Source organism: Rhinopithecus roxellana, chromosome 3 (genome assembly GCF_007565055.1).
Source record: "Rhinopithecus roxellana isolate Shanxi Qingling chromosome 3, ASM756505v1, whole genome shotgun sequence".
Taxonomy (NCBI): domain Eukaryota; kingdom Metazoa; phylum Chordata; class Mammalia; order Primates; family Cercopithecidae; genus Rhinopithecus; species Rhinopithecus roxellana.
The window spans coordinates 152,954,591-152,974,288 of NC_044551.1; the positions used below are offsets into that span (position 1 = coordinate 152,954,591).

The 19,698-nt window shown below is 39.8% G+C and overlaps 1 protein-coding gene across 3 annotated transcripts in view; it reads right to left on the bottom strand.

The window, feature by feature from the left end:
- The window catches only part of TRPC7 (transient receptor potential cation channel subfamily C member 7), a 141,240-nt gene extending 122,222 nt beyond the window's left edge, over window positions 1-19,018 (bottom strand). For all 3 annotated transcript variants that reach the window (XM_010359898.2, XM_010359895.2, XM_010359894.2), the window contains exons 1-2: window positions 18,801-19,018; window positions 8,695-9,472 (exon numbers count right to left, since the gene is read on the bottom strand). In XM_010359898.2, the coding sequence (XP_010358200.1) occupies window positions 8,695-9,472; window positions 18,801-18,802 (780 nt within the window). In that variant the 5' untranslated portion in view covers window positions 18,803-19,018. The remainder of the gene's footprint in view (window positions 1-8,694; window positions 9,473-18,800) is intronic.
- Between the last annotated feature and the right edge of the window lie 680 nt (window positions 19,019-19,698).

The window sequence follows — 19,698 nt, forward strand, 5'->3', positions numbered from 1 at the left end:
TGCAATGAAGCACCTGCTGGTGGAGATGCGCTAGTCCTTCTGCGTTCATATGCCACCCACCCTGTCCTGGGAGGGTCTCGTCTTCCTACATAGGCCTTCCAACTCTTTCCATTCTTGAGCTCTCCAATCCATTTTCTATAGCAGGTAGAGTAGATCTTTCCAAACTGCATATATGAGTCACTCACTCACTTGCTGAAAACATCTGATGCCTTGCCATTCACCCTACAATGAAGTCCAACTTCTTACCTGGCCACTAATGGTAAAGCCATGGCTAAGGTTCTCTTTAGCATCCATGTCAACTGCCACTTCTGTTTACTCGCTCCAGTAGATCCAGACCATGTACTCAGAATTCTCTGAATGGGCTTCTTTTTCTCCTTCCCTTCACTGGGCTATTTCATGTGTCGTTTCCACATGCAGATCCCTCTTTCCTATTCTCTGTCATCCATTTATCTCTTTTATTCTGTTGGGTTTCATTTTAGACATTGCCGTAAGCTGCCCCATTAAGACAACTCTATTAAAATTACATTTTTATTTTCTATCACAATTGTAATGCTGTGTTTATTGGTATGATTATATGAAGGACAGTTATCTCCTCCCCTTGACAATAAGGTCCTTGAGGGCAGGAAATTTATATTGTTCATTTTATGTCAGCATCCAACTCAGAGCCTTGTCCAGACTAGAAGCTTTATATGTATTCATTGCATGAATAGGGAATTTTCAGATGGCTCTGTTACTAGGGCCTGCCTAGCTCTGATATTCTGTGAGTCTATAGATCTTGTCCCCATCCTGACAAATATTTTCTGTATTTAATCTGAGTGTGAATTTACTGCTAATAAAACATGTGCCTCCCTGCAGATGGTGTGTGCAGCATACTTGATTAATGTTACTCTGCTGTGATTAATGTATATAGCATTGTAATTATTTTTTCAGAGAAAAATCTCTGCATTTCCATTTGATTTAATTTGTGCTACTACTCATTGGCTAACATCCTCAAAGAACTGTTTCCATTTTCTCCATATCTCTGATATTTCAGACTGATAGTTGCACTTGTGTAGGAAATTATTTTTCTCAATTTTTTTATGTGTAGTGATGAATCTTTTCCACGGAGATATTTTTCAAAAAATAATCTCTGTATTTGGCAGGATCTCCGCCTGCCCATTTCCTCCCTCCTCCTCTTTTGCTTCTCTATCTTTCCAGCCCATGTCGCCTCTCTCCACAGTAATATGTTAGCAGCACTCTAAGCTTATTCAGTTTTAGTGTTCTGCATTTTTTTCAATTGGAAAATATTCCCTTGGCCTATTTTTAACCATGGAGCTAACACGTACAGCCTAGTTGTTTTCTTGTGCGGGAAAAATCTGCCATGGGAGTGGGAAGCTTAGCAGAAATCAACAAGACCCTCTGAATAGAGGAGGTGTTGAAATTTAAGCCATGTTACTGGGAGGAAAAGTTGTGGTGCTGAAAATCCAGTGGGTGCTGAGAAACAGAGAGATCCTCATGGAGCTCTCTGGTGAAAACTTAATAGTGCTTATTATGTATATCAGCTTCTCTGCAAGAAGTTACGTAATTTTTATCTCATTTAATCCTCACCAACACCCTGGGAGGTCATTATTCATTAATTTAATCGCTGATTTATTTGTCTATTTACTGAGCTAATATTTACTTAATACTATATGTGCCAGGATTTTCTGGAGGTTAAATGGGATGGTGTAGAATTTTCTTAGCAACTTGATGAATGGTAATGTCACTTACAGAGTTGGACAGATTAGGGTAACAGCAAATGTTTGGGTGGAGTAAACAAGCATTCCATTTTGGTCAAGTTACAACTGAAGCACAGTCATGCATGGCACAATAGCATTTCACTCCAGAATGGACTGTACGTATGACAGTGATCCCATGAAATTATAATGGAGCTGCCCTATCCAGGTATATCATTAAAAATTTTTATACCATATTTTACTGTGCCTTTCCTATTTAGATATGTTATATACACAAATTCTGACCACTATGTTACAACTGTCTACAGTGTTCAGGACAGTAACATGCCGCACAGGTGTATAGCCTAGGATCAATAGGCTATCCCACATAGCCCAAGTGTGTAGTGAACTGTATCATCTAGGTTTGGGTAGGTACACTCTATGATATTCACACAGTGATGAAATTGCTTAACAATGCATTTCTCAGGACATATCTTCATTAAGTAATACATGACTGTATCCTACCCTCCATTTTTCAAATGAGGAAACTAACTTCCAATAGATGTCCAAGATTACATGGTTGGTAGGAGAGAGAAGAACCAGGTCAGTCTGGTTCCAGGGCCAAGCTCCTCACTGTCCACTCCTCAGCCTCAAGGAGATGAAGCATGGTGCAACGGGTGCCCTCCAGGACCTGCCCCTCTGTGTTTGTATCTTTTATCACACTCAAATAACTGTCACCCAGAGCATACTGTCTCCCTGTATCTTGGAGGCAGATACTCATGACATAGACCCTAGAAGAGAAACATCATCTAATTTTAAGCATTATTTGTGACCCAATGAAAAGTTGTTATTAAAGGACACATTAATTGACTCATTTTCCTGTGATGACTCATTAATGAATGCTCTGGCAAAAGTATTCCCCTAGACACGTAGGCAGAAAAATAGAAAAACAAAACAAAACAAAACAAAGCTAATATAAGCAGAAGTCACTTTGTCCCTTCTCTGGAGATAAGCCAGTCCCTGGGTCTTGCTTTCAGGTATAGGGTCCTGTGACCAGGCCCCAGTGTGGCCCTGAGGAAAGGCATTCACACTTTGACTACATTTCACCTGAGTATGCTTAGTGAGTGGCAGTTCCATCAACTCATCACCTGACATCCACCAGCTTTCTTTCCTCTACTCACATTTCTGCATCATCAGATGCTCAAACAGACTAGAGGGACACAGATCCCTGAGGGGATTAGGAATAGTATACAGTCGTCCCTCAGTATCTGCAGATGATTGGTTCCATGACCTTCCCCCCTACCAAAAATCTGAGGGTGCTCAAGTCCCTGATATAAAATGGCATCATATTTGCATATAACCTATGCATATCCTATACACTTTAAATCATTTCCAGAGAATGTATAATACCCAATACAATGTAAATGCTATGTGAATAGTTGTTCTACTGTGTTTTATTTATTTGTATTGTTTTTATTGTATTGCGATTTTTTGTTTATTTTTTTTCCGAATATTTTCCATCTACAGTTGGCTGAATCCATTGATGTGGAACCTGTGGATAGGTACGGCCAAATGTATAAGCTCAAGCTTTGAGGACTTTTCTTCTAGATTCTGTCTTACACACACAGGCACACATCACACACATAAAACATCCTTTTAACGCCTGCAGCCTTCACAACTTAAAAAATACTTTCCCAATAGAAAAGGAAACAATTTTCAAGTCATTTCCTGACTGTTAAGCAGGCATTTATTTATACTCCCAGCCAAGCTTTCAAACTTCAAGGAAATGTATAATATTTTTCCCAGGGTGTTGGACTATAACATTTAAAAATTCTAAAATGATTCAAAGTATTTGAGAAACTGGTGCAAACACTGAAAGCTGGGGCAATAGGCTTATTCAGCCTGCAGCCCAGGTGGGGGCCTTTCCCCAAGCTTCCTTCTCCCTGGCTGCACACAGCCAGAGGTTAGATGTGCTCTAAGCCCTGGCACAATGAGACAAAGTCACTCCTTCTCCTCACTCTTCCCTTTTCTATTCTGATAAGTTTGTAAGCAGATTGCAAACTATCACCTAAACATCTTTACCTTCCACAATGGGATCTCTCTAGAGATCATAGCAGGTGGCAAATTGGTCTTATTTATGATTATTTGCATTTTTAATTTGTAGTATTTTAGGCCCAGAGAATTTTCATGAGTCTTAAGATGACAGCGCAAACATTAATACATAATTCATCATCTATTTTTCATAATACATGTGGTTAACAACCCATTGATAAACAGAAAAATCATTACCACTTTAGGATAAAGTTAGTTCTTACCCCCTACTCTTCCTCTCTGAGGTCTCAAAGGGTAAATTGCTTGTGACTGAAGCACCATCCACAACCTCCGTGCTATTTTGTCAACAGGAAGAGCCTTCTCACTTGTAGCTTTGTTATTCTTCAGAACCACTAGATGTTAAATAACTGCAATACAGTGTTTGTGAGGCTTCCGCAGTCTCTGATTTGGGCACACTGGATGCTTTTAAATGTAAGCAAAAGATGAGAAAGCAAGAGAGATACCCCTACTCCATACTGCTTTCTCTTTCCTTCCAAAGTCCTAAACCTCACTCTACAATATTCCCTTGTCATCCTTTCTTTCCATGTCCCCACCCTGCCCCATCAGGCATTGCTGTTTTCATAACTCAGTTGGAAGAAATATTAATTCCTCTAATCGTTTTGAAATAAAAGCTCCACAGAAAAATAAAATGCATAGACAAAATGCCCAGGAATTTGACTGGGAAGCAAATAAGGGAGACTAGCAAAATAAAATGGACCCTAAGCAATTTTATCACAATGATCAGTGAAGAAAACCAAGCAGATTAATTCAGGAGAGCTGCAGACATCACACTGTGTTCTTGGTGGCTGTTACCCAACTGAAGTAGACAATTTTTTTATTTTTCCTTGCTACTCTAGGTGCCTCTACACAGAGAGCACATATTCCACAAGGATGAAGCACTTCTGAGAAGTCCAGCTCACACTAATATTCCTTTCTCTGGCTCTCACTGCATAGAAAAACCGATCAACCAAAATGTCATTTGTTGGCAGTGCTCCCAAAACCCATTTTAGGTACTGTGGGGAAGATCAAGAAGACACACTTTGCCCTCCATCACCATACAGTGAAGCAAATGATTGGGAACAGCTATTTAATGTGTATGGACTTTGTCACTCCAACCAGCCTGTAACTTTCTTTACAGCTTCCTCGTTTCACTATGTCCATCAAATGCCGCTATTAAATCCACCCATGGAGGAAGAGTTTAAATGATAAAGAAAAGGAGTCAAGTGCTTCATTAGTTGAAATGATTATCCTTTTAGGATTTCCTTTATTATCTTCATCAAGTATTTCTGGAATGCTCACTAGCTTATTGAGCGCCACACAAGGCACCAGGGAGGCCCCAGTGACCACATTGAGTTTTAATATCTTTCTAGATCCAAGATTAGAGAGACATAAGAAAATCCTTGAACAGCTACATGATTTCCACACCAAAAAATAATGACTTGCTAGCAGGCATCTAACTCCAGCCACAATTTGCTGAAGACCTTGACATTGGCTGCAATTTTTGTTAATGACTAGTGTCTACTCTGGTGATAAATTAAAGTGACTCCAAAAACAATAGCCTAGGAAAACTATTTTTCATGGATGATGCTTCATAGTCAGGAAGAGGTTTTCCCCAAATCAGTATTTTAGGGGATGTGGAGGATGACATATGACATTTCCAATAAGAATCTGGTAGTTTTTTACACAATTGATGGCATCAGATCATCTCCATAATATGTGGCTACAAGCAGCAACATGTGGTCCCTTGAAAGCAGAACGGATTCAGAAATAGTGCATTTTAGAAGACACTCTCTTGCTCTTTATTTTTTTTATTACAATTTGACTTCTTTCCTGCTAAGCTGCTCTCCTCTGAGAAGATTTATAATGTCAGGAATGCACATATAAGGCTAGCTGAATAAGTAATAAAGTACTAAAGGAACAGTTATGCTAATTTATAATGTGCCATTTGTCGACAATCCAAAAGACATTACTTCAAACACAGGTGACTAGGTGGATGTTAATAGCCAGCAAATGTATTGATGCAAACTCTTGTTCCAAGTAACTGCATTGTAGAAAGGATTTTTCATTACATTACTGGTCTTCTTAATTGTCCACAATTTTCATATTTACTTTTAAAATAAAAAATTGTCCACAATTTTCATATTTACTTTTAAAATCAAAATATCATAGTAGATGCTTTCAAATAAACTTCCAGTTTCAGATAGTGCAAATACTGAAATATGCCAGATTCGAGTTTTACTAAAAAAAATTGGCTCAGATGTAATTCCAAATGTTAGTTTAGTATCATTTTATTTAGCAAGGCTGGCATGCTCCCAGATACAGTAGAGAATTGTGAAATTTTCCAGATAATCTAATCCAAAAAAATCTTTTTCTGGCTTGAATTTTTAAAAAACTTTTTGGCTTGAAATATCTGAATTAATTGGTTTAGCCATTCCTTTCACATGGCCAATGCAGAATAAGTCCGAAGACTGTGCAACAAGCAAAGTTCAACCGATTTTCCTCAGTACATCCTTCACCTTAATGTTGGTGAGTAAGGTTTATTGTACAGAAAAAAAGAAAAAAGAGGCTATATTCCTTAAGAGTTTCTTTCAGTAATCTCTACCTCTACATCCACCAAGTTTTTCAGATGAGACCATACAATGTAGGATTTAGAGAAGTGGCTTCAATTTAGTGGTTGGGTCTCAGATGGAGGACAAATGACATAAAGTAGACTTCTTAAAGAATTCTTATCTAGTCCCAATTTGTGGGGCCCTGCAACTTCCTCTTGGCCTGGTCTTTCTGTCCCTGGCTTACGGCATGAGCGTCTTCCTACAGAGAGGCTTCCATGACCTCACCTACATACAACAAAATTTTCTCCGTCTTCAGTCCCAGTGCCTCACATTCCAAATTCTCCAATTAATCTTATTTACTAGACAAATTAATTTCCCAAACTCTAGTTCTCATCACTTTAGTTCCCTAATTACAAACTTTCCACCGCTCTCCCTTTCCTACAAGACAACCTTAAAAGTGCTCAGCCTGACCTGCTGGGTCCTTTGAGATCCTTCCCCAACTGATCTCTTCAGCATCCCTCCTGAATGGCCTACAGGAAGCTTGTATTTGAGTCACATGGAACTACTCACCCTCCCTGCTCTGGCCCATTCTGGACCTCATCTTCACTTACCTCCTCCAAATGCCTACTCTCTCTTCCTAATGACCCAACCACTCCTACTCATTAAGGCCCAACCCAATTACAACTCCTTTGAGCCCTCCCTGAAAAATGCGGCCCAGGAGAACCTTCCTTTCTATGAGCTGGTACCCATTCTTGGCCGTATAATTGTATGCCATACAGGGCAGCTCCTCCAATGACATCTAGTTTGGATCATGAAGTTTTCACTTGCGGTAACAGCTCTGTGTGCAATACCTCTTTGTATGGCATGTAGCACATGATAGTCTGTGGTTGAATGGCAGGATGAGAAATAATGAGCCCAGTTGTGGTTCCTACTCTTCCAGCTATACCTTCTGTAGTGGAGGATCCTTTATCATTCATGTAAAAACAAGTGAAACCTGAAAAGCCTGATATACAAGCAAGGCTCTGGCCCTCAGTTTCCTGAAGTGGCTAAGAGTTGACTCTGGGGTCTGAGTGCATAGATTAGAACAATGGTTTTGCTATTTACTGGCTATATGTTCCTCTGTCTACTTCTGTGCATTCATATAAAATGAGGCTAATAGCAGTACTCAAGTCATCTGGTTGCTGAGAAGATTAAATAAGATCATATAGATAAGGTAGTTAGTGCTAGGCACACAATAACTGCCCACTAAATATTTGCTCTTGGCTGGCCGCAGTGGCTTATGCCTGTAATCTCAGCACTTTGGGAGGCTGAGGTGGGCAGATCATGAGGTCAGGAGATCGAGACCATCCTGGCTAACATGGTGAAACCCCATCTCTACTAAAAATACAAAAAATTAGCCAGACATGATGGCAGGCACCTGTAGTCCCGGCTACTTGGGAGGCTGAGGCAGGAGAATGGCTTGAACCCAGGAGGCAGAGCTTGCAGTGGGCTGAGTTCATGCCACTGGACTCTAGCCTGGTTGACAGTGTGAGACTCCATCTCAAAAAAGAAAAAAAAAATTGCTCTTATTTTTATTAAACACTGTGTGAAAAGAATTTCCTACTTTAGGAAGTTTTCTCTTTCAGGTGGGATGTCAGTTGACAAAAAAACACAGGCCTGCTATTGAAAAATGCACTTTGGAGATGGGTTTCCATCCTCTAGGCTGGCCTGGCAGGTCAAGGTGTTCTCAGGGTGATTGAATTACAGCGCTTTCACCTGGTCTCATCTACTAGGTTGACAAACTCAACTCTACAGAGACGGTTTCATTTTTATTTTCCTAAACCTCCTCCTCAGCCCATTGACAAGAAAATGGCAAGAACTTCCCAGGTTTAAGAAAAGCTGCAGCCAGGTCTTCCTGTTAGACTGAGACTGATCAAAACATTCCAGGATGAGACAGAGATGTGAACAAGACAAATCAAAGCCACATAGGTGAAACAATCAAGAAGTCTAAGCCTTGCACTAGGAAATAACCACAGGTCCTTAGGTATCCTAGACACTCCTGAGCTCCCTGAGGCAGAGCTAAGGCATTGACACCAGAACCACAACATAATCCTGCCTGCACTGGTCTTTTACTGCATGGATTTGTACTCAAGTCACTTCTTACCGCATTTATGTAGTTTAAAACATTTCACCCAGAGGGCTGCTTTTCCTCAGGCCTACCTCTGATAGGTGAGATGTGTTCCCCTCCTCCCCTGGGCCTGCCTAGTAAGATCCCGAGGTTTCCCCCTTTCTTAGATTTGAAGACAACCCATTTCGCACTGGACACACGCCCAAGAGCCCCTTGAGCAACCTGCCTGCAGGGTACTAAGTGGGAGAGTTACCTTGAATTCAGTCTCGATGTTGGCTAGTCTGGCTAACTCGTTGCTGAGCTCCAGGGCGGTGAGGACAGGGTCTTCGCTGGACAGGGACAAGTAGGCGGCACTCGCCAGTCCTTTGTAGGCGTTCATGCGCGAGCGCGAGTGGCTGAAGGAGTCTTTCCGCTGTTTCTCGGTGCACTCAGTGCACTTGCAGAAGTAGTCGTGGGGCCTCTCAATGCGGGCGCCCTTGAGCAGCAGGATGTGCACGATCTCATACTCCTGGCAGTGCGCCGCCAGGATGATGGGCGTGATGTCGTGGGAGAAGCGCGTGCCGTCCTCGTCGTAGGCATAGAAGTCGTCGTCACGCAGCTCCTGTTCCAGCGGGCTGAGCGTCAGGCGCTGGCCCTGCGCGAAGGCCGGGTGGTTGAGGATGGCCTCCACGATGCGCACGTAGCCCTTGCTGATGGCCAGCAGCAGCGCGTCCCCCACCCGTGCCAGGTTCTCCTTCTTCAGCAGCAGCTCCGTGACCTCTAGGTGCTCGTTGCCCACAGCCAGCTGCAGCGCGTTCTGCCCCATGTAGTCCACGCAGTTGAAGTTGAGGGTCTTGGACTCCTCCAGCATTTTCCGGACCACGGGGATGTTGCCATACTCAGCTGAGTCCAGGAAGCGCTCCTCCTCGGGCGTCAGGCTGGTGCCCTTCTCGTTGAACATGTAGGCGGGACCCCGGATGGCCTGGCGACGGCCCTTCTCCCTCAGCGTTGTGTGCCGGCGCTGCATGTTTTTGAAGGTGCTGCTCCCCAACCTATGGGACAAGGCAAAGATGCCTGGTTACTTTCCTGCGGGTTCCCTAGCAGTAGAGCACACAATGGTGGAGGCGTCAGGCTACCTGACTTCAAACTATACTACAAGGCTACAGTAACCAAAACAGCATGGTACTGGTACCAAAACAAAGATATAGACCAATGGAACAGAACAAAGTCCTCAGAAATAATACCACACATCTACAGCCATCTGATCTTTGACAAACCTGAGAGAAACAAGAAATGGGGAAAGGATTCCCTATTTAATAAATGGTGCTGGGAAAATTGGCTAGCCATAAGTACAAAGCTGAAACTGGATCCTTTCCTTCCTCCTTATATGAAAATTAATTCAAGATGGATTAGAGACTTAAATGTTAGACCTAACACCATAAAAACCCTAGAAGAAAACCTAGGTACCATTCAGGACATAGGCATGGGCAAGGACTTCATGTCTAAAACACCAAAAGCAACGGCAGCAAAAACAAAAATTGACAAATGGGATCTAATTAAACTAAAGAGCTTCTGCACAGCAAAAGAAACTACCATCAGAGTGAACAGGCAACCTACAGAATGGGAGAAAATTTTTGCAATCTACTCATCTGACAAAGGGCTAATATCCAGAACCTACAAAGAACTCAAACAAATTTACAAGAAAAAAACAAACAACCCCATCAAAAAGTGGGCAAAGGATATGAACAGACATTTCTCAAAAGAAGACATTCATACAGCCAACAGACACATGAAAAAATGCTCATCATCACTCGCCATCAGAGAAATGCAAATCAAAACCACAATGAGATACCATCTCACACCAGTTAGAATGGCAATCATTAAAAAGTCAGGAAACAACAGGTGCTGGAGAGGATGTGGAGAAATAGGAACACTTTTACACTGTTGGTGGGATTGTAAACTAGTTCAACCATTATGGAAAACAGTATGGCGATTCCTCAAGGATCTAGAACTAGATGTACCATATGACCCAGCCATCCCACTACTGGGTATATACCCAAAGGATTATAAATCATGCTGCTATAAAGACACATGCACACGTATGTTTATTGCGGCACTATTCACAATAGCAAAGACTTGGAATCGACCCAAATGTCCATCTGTGACAGACTGGATTAAGAAAATGTGGCACATATACACCATGGAATACTATGCAGCCATAAAAAAGGATGAGTTTGAGTCCTTTGTAGGGACATGGATGCAGCTGGAAACCATCATTCTTAGCAAACTATCACAAGAACAGAAAACCAAACACCGCATGTTCTCACTCATAGGTGGGAACTGAACAATGAGATCACTTGGACTCGGGAAGGGGAACATCACACACCGGGGCCTATCATGGGGAGGGGGGAGGGGGGAGGGATTGCATTGGGAGTTATACCTGATATAAATGAAGAATTGATGGGTGCTGACGAGTTGATGGGTGCAGCACACCAACATGGCACAAGTATACATATGTAACAAACCTACATGTTATGCACATGTACCCTAGAACTTAAAGTATAATAAAAAATAAAATAAAAAAAAAAGAGATACACAAAGAATATCATGCTTGGAATCTTATGAGGAATTGTGCGGTCTTACAAATCATTGTCTGAATCATCAAGATTCAGACACACTGGGTTACCTGAACTATTTCTTTCAAGTGGTAGAATATGAATCCGTTGTCTGTCTCTATATGCCTTGGGTGGAGACGGGGTGGCAGAGCTGAAAAATGGATTTAGAATGACCCTAATAAGAGATAGAGGATGGGCGTGGGATGGTGGTATGGCTGAAGGCTATTGGTTTTATTTCCATTTGTATAAAGTTGAGACAGCCACTAAACCCCTTGGTGCTTCAGTTTTCCAATCTGCTCAACGCGGATAACTTACATGTGCTGCAGAGTCTGTAGGAGGATTAAATGAGGTAATTTGTGTGTAGAAAGTATAAGTCAACGTAGGTTTTATTCTGTTCCCTCTTGCCTCTTTTTATGCCCAGCTCTCCAAGGGCTGTGCCATAGAGTTGGCCATCACAAATACGGCTGTCTTCGGTTCAGATGTCTCCCCCTGAATGAGCTCCTGCACCATGGCAAAACTGCAGCAACATGCATGCATGCCACACGTGTCTGTTTCTACATTCTGTGCTGTTCTCTATGGGGACAGTGCTTTCTGGTCCACATGCAACCTAAGCACCTATTAAAGGGCAAGATGTGGCAAGAAGCAGGACTAGAATCATTGCCACTTGCTGATGGCCACTGAAGCAACCCTTCTGAGAGAATTCAGCCTTAGTTTCTTAATATTGAGCCTGGATTTTTACATGGATGGAAGAAATAGCTCAACTTACATACTGGGTCACCTTCTTACTTATTGTTGTTTCCCAGTGTGGCCTAGTGTAGAGCTTAATACTAATGCTATTAATAATAGCAGTTAACATTTATTAAGCACCTACTATATGCCAGGTATTACATTAAGAGCTTCACATATATTAACTTGTGTAATTCTTACATCAAATCTATGAGGAAGGTGCTATTATTATCCTCATCCTTAGATGAAGATACTAAGAGTAGAGAGGCTGAAAGGCAGACTTTGGAGTTAGGAGGTTTAGAGTAGGAATCCTGGCTCCACCATTTGCCAGTCTTGGACAATGTAAGTTACCCAAACTTACATTGCCAAGGTGTTGAAACAGCAAACTAGACACAATAACAGCTACTGTGTAATTTAAGCTCAAGTTGGGGATATGCCATCTCTAGCCAGCCTTGAGACCTTGAGCAGGTCCCAGCTTCTAGATCTCAGATAACTATGGAATAGAGGGGCTGGACCAGGTGTTTCCTAAGCCTCTACCAATTTGGACATCTTAAACGTTGTTGATTCTCCAATTGGTTCTACCTGTATTTTCTATTTTTCTTTTCTACTCTACCTCCACTCACATTATTCAGAGAATATTAGAATGGCATAAATTTTAACAAGAGTGTATCTTTTTTAAGGAGTAAGTACTTGGATATTTGTTTTTAACTATTTTCCACAGTCCCAGAGAATTGTCTTTTTAAAAAATTAGTTATGTCTTCATGCATAAACAATACTTAATATTTCACTTTAGCCATTTTTAAAAAACAGTCAAACAAAAATGATTACAGAGAAAGGCTTTAAAATTAAATCCAATGTTTTGAGATTTTAAAAAGTCATGCAATTAGCCTTGTGAATGTTTAAATTGGGGACTCCATTTAGTTTTCTGCTCATTTTACCTTTTGACCTGCTCAACCTGCTCAAACCTTTTTGGTTTTAGTTCCTTGGGGGCCCTATGTCTGGTATAAAGCAAAGAATGGTGATCAGATATTGGTACTCTAATCCTGCCTGGAGCTGAGTCACACTTCCCTTTGGAAAAGCTGCTAAATTATACAGTGGAGCAACTTCTTTATTTGCACAAAATAAAAAGAATAATTATGGGCAACTCCCTCAAAAGGCAACCGTGGGTGATAAATCCTAATAGAGAGCTCTGTACACCTTTACGAAGAGCGTCTGAACCACCGTCCACTTTTTAAAAGTGCACTTTGATAAAAGATTGCTGGGGAAAAGACTGTCAGACTTCAAGTTCATGAGATCCTTCTGAGCCCATTCTTTTCAACAATGCCATCATTCCAGAGACAGTCTGTTCATTGGTACCAAAGGCAGACTGTGGATTAGGAATCCCAGAGAAACATTTACAGGAGAGAAAGATTCACAAATAGTGTGCAGACACTTATTATTATAGGGTTTTCAGAAAGAGAAAGTTACTGAGTTGAAAGCTAAGCAGTTACCCCATTTGTATTCCCAAGAGGCTTTGTTTCAGGAGATGTAATGGACTCAGTTTCAAGGCCTGTCATCTGGGCACACACACACACACACAGGTACAAGTTGAACCCAAGGAAGACTGATAATAATCTTTTTCATGGAAGTATTCAGCCTGTCCTACAATAGGCTTCTACTTCTCTCAGAAACACTTTTTTAGACTTAGCCGTCACAACTCAACCTGAGAAAAAGCAGTTTACACTCAAGAGCATCTGAGCAGTGTGTCAGATATGAAACAGCAGCTGTCTAAGAAGAAGCCGGCACTACAGCTTGATTCCACGTCACTTTTCCATTAGAGGTCTGCTCAAGAGGGAGAATAGGTCAGACTACAAGGTCAAGGATACCCAATTATTACACAGCAACAAGCCATGGAGAGATTAACTCAAAGGAAATTTAATGACTACTGAACCAAGTCATAGCAGAGAAATATTTCACAAGGAACACATAAGTACGCAATCTAAATTCAGAGTCCCTGTGAATATCACAGACACTGCAGTCTACAAACTTAAAGGATATTCAAGCATTGTTTATTCATTCCACTCATTAAAAAACAAAACAAAACAAAATGTAAAAAGCAAAGTATTAGCATTCTCATCTTTTAGGTGAAGAAACTCTGGTAGGCCAAGTGAAAAGACTAAATCTTAGGTCCTAAGACTTTGGACAAATAATTTCTGCACAAGGGTAGGGCATCATATAAATCTTGATGTTTCTATAATAACTATGTTTTATCAAAGAAAAGAATATATGTGTATAGCTAGTACTTGGCAGACGTTAAAATGTCCTCACCATTTGACATGCATTTTTCTGAATGACCTTGAAAGCAGACACCCAGATGTAGTAAGAAACAAACAAGCCTCTTTTGCAGCCTTTAAAACCTCAGCGTTGAAACACATTTGGATGCTCACAAAATTGTCAGTTCTGCTCCTTTCCTAGCAGAATTTAGCGTTAAAAATGAAACCTTATGAGCCTTAGAGTCATGTATGCATATAAGCAGATAATGGCATGTGCTACTCAGTGAAATTGCGTCCAATGCGAGGGGCTTCACAGTAGACTATGAAGCCATGAGAATTGATGTAGATATTGATGGAGGCCTTTTAACCTCACTGTGGGCTTTTTATTAGCTCTGACTACCTCTTACCTTAATATCCCTCTAATGATGCTTTTTAAACATTTATGTACTTGTGAATATATTCAGCCACCATATCCTTGCTATTTAATCTTGATATCACAGATATTCATGTTTTAGCTATATATATCACATGGGTTGGAAAGAATCCACAAAAGATGATGTGTCAGATAAAGTCACATGGCTCACAATAGTTGGTGGCCAAAGCTCACACTCATGAATCAGATATGCTGCCCTGCTGAACTCTGGTGATCCTGTCACAGTTTTAGGGCCAATGATGAGCAAAATGAATCTCCCTAAAATGCATTTGGAATTTGATTGCCTTATTTTAGTATTTTTCTTAAAAGTGAACTTTGAATGCAAATGCATATTTGTTTGCATGTGTTATTGAGATAATGAGTGATTAAATACCCCAGTTAGATACTATGTTTTACATTTTCCAGAAATGCATACAATTGACATTTGATGTCATTCGGAAGAAGGATTCCAGTGGAAACAAAACCATATATGAGAGGAGGACTGATTATTAAACTCCCTCTTGATCCTTCAGTTGCTATTTTTATCAAGCTGCTCTTACAGATGCATCAGCCAGTCTGAAGGAAGCCAGATGTCATTGATCCATGAAAAGTATGAATCTTGTGCCCTAAGTCCAGCTGCACATGAGCATGGCCATAAAGCCTTTGGAGACAGAAACTGTGCTTAATTACTGAAGAAGAAAAGGCCACTTAATCAAAATGTCTTTTTAGAGATATTTGTTGTCCTTTTCTAAAACTGCTACATGCATCAAAAGTCTCTATGGAAATTATCCAATCTTAAAATCAGTTCAGCCTGTAATATTCCCCTACTGGAAATAGAACCAAACAGAATCTAGGAGTCAGATCAAACACCCAGGAAAACCCAGCTTTGCTCTGTGCATCTTCTCCCAAGAGTACGTTTTCTGAGTATTAGTCTAGAGCAACAGTGATAAAATAGTCACGTTATTTGGAGTCTTCTTCTAAACCACAGTTCTCTTGCCAAAATAATGGGAGTGATAAAGCCCATTCCTCATGTTCCTCAGGAGCACAGTGAAGATTAAATAATGTCTACCAAATGCCCTGGATACCATAACACTTTATACAAATGTCCATGACAGTAATGATCAAAATCTTACCTATCAATGCACTTAAGTACACAATTATTAGAATTGTCTCACATTTTACTGCACATTGATATACTCAGCTATTTTTCTAAATGACTATACAATAGTTATATTTAACATACATTACACATTTACCATGTAGGCACTGTCCTAATTGCTTTACATAAATTACTGTTTTAAATAAATTATCTTCTGATAAGCTTAGCTATTTTCCTGAATGACTATTTAATCATAGTGATTAACATTTGTTTCACATTAACCACGTGCCAGCTACATGCTGAGTAATTTATGTGCATTGTCATTTATATTTATTTATTCATTTATTTTTCAAATAAGATATAAAGATAAATTTAATGTTATAGGTACTCAACACAATAATGCCAGCCTGTAAAGACAAATGGCAATGTAATGATGAATGAATTGTAAATATAAACATATAAAAAAGGAGGTAAGTACATAAATCATTAAGCAAAGATGATTAGAAATGTATAGCGAACACGACACATTTGAGAACATGCATTATCATTTTAAGTTCTCACAAACTATTACATGGTTTAGGTGCTATTGTCATTCTCATTTAACAGACGATGAAGTGATGGTCAAATTAATGAACCACTTTTCTGAAGCTACACAACATGTCAGTGGTAGACTCACTGTTAAGGGTCTAGTCTGTCTGCTTTGAAAGTCTGTGCTTTTGGCTAGTATGCCACTGCCAGCCATCTTCTTTCTGTCTTTCTGTTTTCTTTTTTTTTGTTTTTTTTTTTTTTTTTTTTTTCTGAGTTTTTTTAGACTATAACTTTTTCCATTAGAGTTCAAGATCCTTGAGGGTAGGGAATACTCGTGTATATGGCATATGCACCTGGTGCCCTATACTCCTGACGCCTGGCACATGGTGCTTGGTCAACCAGCTTAATTCATTCCTAAATATTTGAATCTGTGTTGGTCATTTAAGAAGATCAGTACATTGGAGCTGTTGGTGTTTACCAGCGTCTTCCTTCTCACAAAATATAGGAGCCATATAATTCTGTGACTGTTATTTCCTACTTATGACTGACAACATTTAAAATAAGGTATGAATTTCTAAGTAAAATCAGTTTCTAATTAGCTCCACTATAAATTATGGCCCATAAGTTGCTAGATGAAGCAGCTAATATCAGAAGGCATATGACATCCTTTGGTGACTGAGGCAGAAAATTGAGACATTCTCACTTCTTCATACTACTTCTGAAAATTTTTACATATTTTCAAAGGCATCCAACTTATTTCTAGGTATCACCTTCCTTTTTCTGTTGAAGTTGAGGTGAGATAGTGAACGTAAACTATTTATCATCACCTTGTAAGTGCTCTAATGACATTGCATATTATTAGCTCTATTTTAGCTTATTACAAGTATATTAATTGTGGGTTTAAGGCATTTAAGTTCCCACCTAAGCTACTGATAATAATTTGCTTATACAACATATGTACTTTAAATAAAGAAAAAAAGATACCCACCTAACTACCCCCATGATATACACGAGTTCATACATTTTACCAGTTAATCCTACAGGAAACAAGCAAAGTATCCTTCTTCTACTCATTAAAATGTATTACATTAAGATATACTTTCCAAATAATTCTACTAATGTGGGATGGTTTTTCCATTGCATCTTGCAATAAAAATATTGTCTAATGTTCCTGAGTGTTAATAAATGTTTCTATTAGTAATTTATTTTCTACCAAGTAACATCCTTTAGAGAAGAAGTTATCCTCAGTTTTTTCAAACTGCCCTAGGTACCACCTATCCAAATATAACTAGTGTTTTATATGTGCTTCTATTTTTCTTTTTACTTTTAAAATCCTTATTTTCCTATTTTGGAAGTTGGAAGTTATGAAACTGGATGCCTGTATCTCATTGTGTATAGCTCCAGGTGGAGCTGAAACAAGTTTTGATAGTTTTATGTTTTAAAAATATTTTTCTGAAATAAAATAGATATGTGTAACCTTTTGATGATTTCACTGACCTCTGTGATAAGAGTCTGAAATAAACATCTACTACTGAGAAAGTAAGAGAGGCCCTTATATTGTGAAATGACAATACTAAAAAAAAAGTAACATGCTGAATATTTATATGGAGGGAAATGCTGATTGCTTTTACTAAGCAAGAGCTCCTGGTAGCTCTCATCCAAGATACCACATGCATTCTGCAATTAGCCTCAACGAGGTTCCACATAGTTCTGATTTTTTTCTGGGTTAATTACTGCCTAAAGGAGTTATCTAGTCTACATGCCCCTAAGTTTAGGAGCAAGTGTTTTTGGAAATAAATATTTATGAAAAGGCAATTGTGACATAGAACTTTGGTAAGTTTTTAAATAATTGAATCAATATCATTGTTAAAAAGATCTTGGAGATTGGATTTGCACCACATCCATAATGAATCTTCTGGATTTAATGTGAATTCATTCATAAATCTGATGTGTGCCTGGTGCTTCAGAAATAGGACTCACCAGCAGGTGGCATTCTGAGGCAAAAATTCACTGAGTGCCACCAGGCAGGGTCAATCATTATTGCCTTTTCTGAATCTACCCTGAATCCATTATGTCTTTAAATTACAATTAATAGCAATAGCATTTTGGTTGTGTCTACTCAATCATAGGTAAGTGAATTTACAACTTCAAACTTAAAGGGGAGATTCTGAGATTCAGAGTTTCAAAGTTCTGCCTGGATTACAACTCTTTCATTAGGAGCATATTTGTTATTTTGAAATGGATGTCTGAAGGAGATATATAGCTCAGATCATATTTTCAGCAAGAAAAAAAGAAAAATGACAATTTTCTTTTTTGCCACCTGTAGTTCTTTAATGGTGGCTGCTTATTAGAATATAACCCTCTCCCTTCTCTCAACCCCATATTTATATTATGATATATACAACCACATAAATACATTAGAAAGCTGTCAGTAGTGAAAGGAAAGAAGAGACAACACATACACACTCTTCTAGGAATAAAACTGTATTACTCTAGCACAAAAGGAATAGGCTACTGAGATGAGTTGTCTATTTCTAAATGGCTTTGAAAACTTAGACATTCAATGAGAGAAAAAAAATTTCTTCTACCAACTCAACAAATAAGAAAGACCTCAGATCTATCTAAAAATCTAAGCAGTGCACTAGAGGAAGAAGGCTGATAAATAAAAGTTCAATTCCATATTTTAGCGAGAACACAACCTCTATTGGAAAAAAAGATCAATATGAAAGAACCATCAGAGCTGCTTACATTGAGGGTATAATACGCAGGCTTGTTCCTCCTCTAGATGACCGGAATCCGGTGCTGAGTCGCGGGAAGCTGGCTCGCCATGGGTGGCAGCCAAGGATGTACCGCTCTCCGTGGTGCTGAAGTATAAGGCTGGTCAAGTGAGTGGAGTTGCAACGATGTGAAAGCACGCTCCGCTGTTCTTTGTGCTGCAATGGTAAAAACTCTCCTTCCGAGGCAGAACCGTGTTACTGTCCTTTTCCTAATCGGGGGGAAATTTCCCAGAGAACATGACGGAGAAGCATCTGTGTGTGAGAGTGGCATGCGGCGTGGTGATGTGTTGGTATAGTCCCCACCCCCTCTTCCCGACGTAGCTTGAAAGGGAGGTAGCAACTCTTTCTTCCTACCATAGCTCCTCATGATTTCTACCTGCCCCTTCCTCTGTCCCAGAATAGCACATCACACACACACACACACACACACACACACACACACACACACACCTCATTATATAAGGCAGCATGTTCTGGTTTCTGAGGCAGAATACTCATTGGTTTAAACAAATGAGGAATGAGTTGGTTTCCTACCTGTTGTGTCTGTGTGTTTACAGAGGGAGGGGTTTAAAAAGAAAACTAAAACCAGAGAAGCCTAAAGAGCGATAGAAGTAGTTTTCTTTCACAAGTCTCATCACCACACCACACTTTGTCTTCTGTGAGTGATGTATCTTCCAACTTTACTATTTTGGTTCAGTGGGGTAGAGCAAGTCTCACATTAGTAACAAGACTAAAAGGATTAGGTTTCATTTGCAACTTTCCACTTTTTGAAAGGAAATTATCAGTCCAAAATACCATTTCCCTAACAGTTCCCACACTCACCAATTGCTATGTTACCAAATGGTCTATGATTCTTAAACACTGAGGTA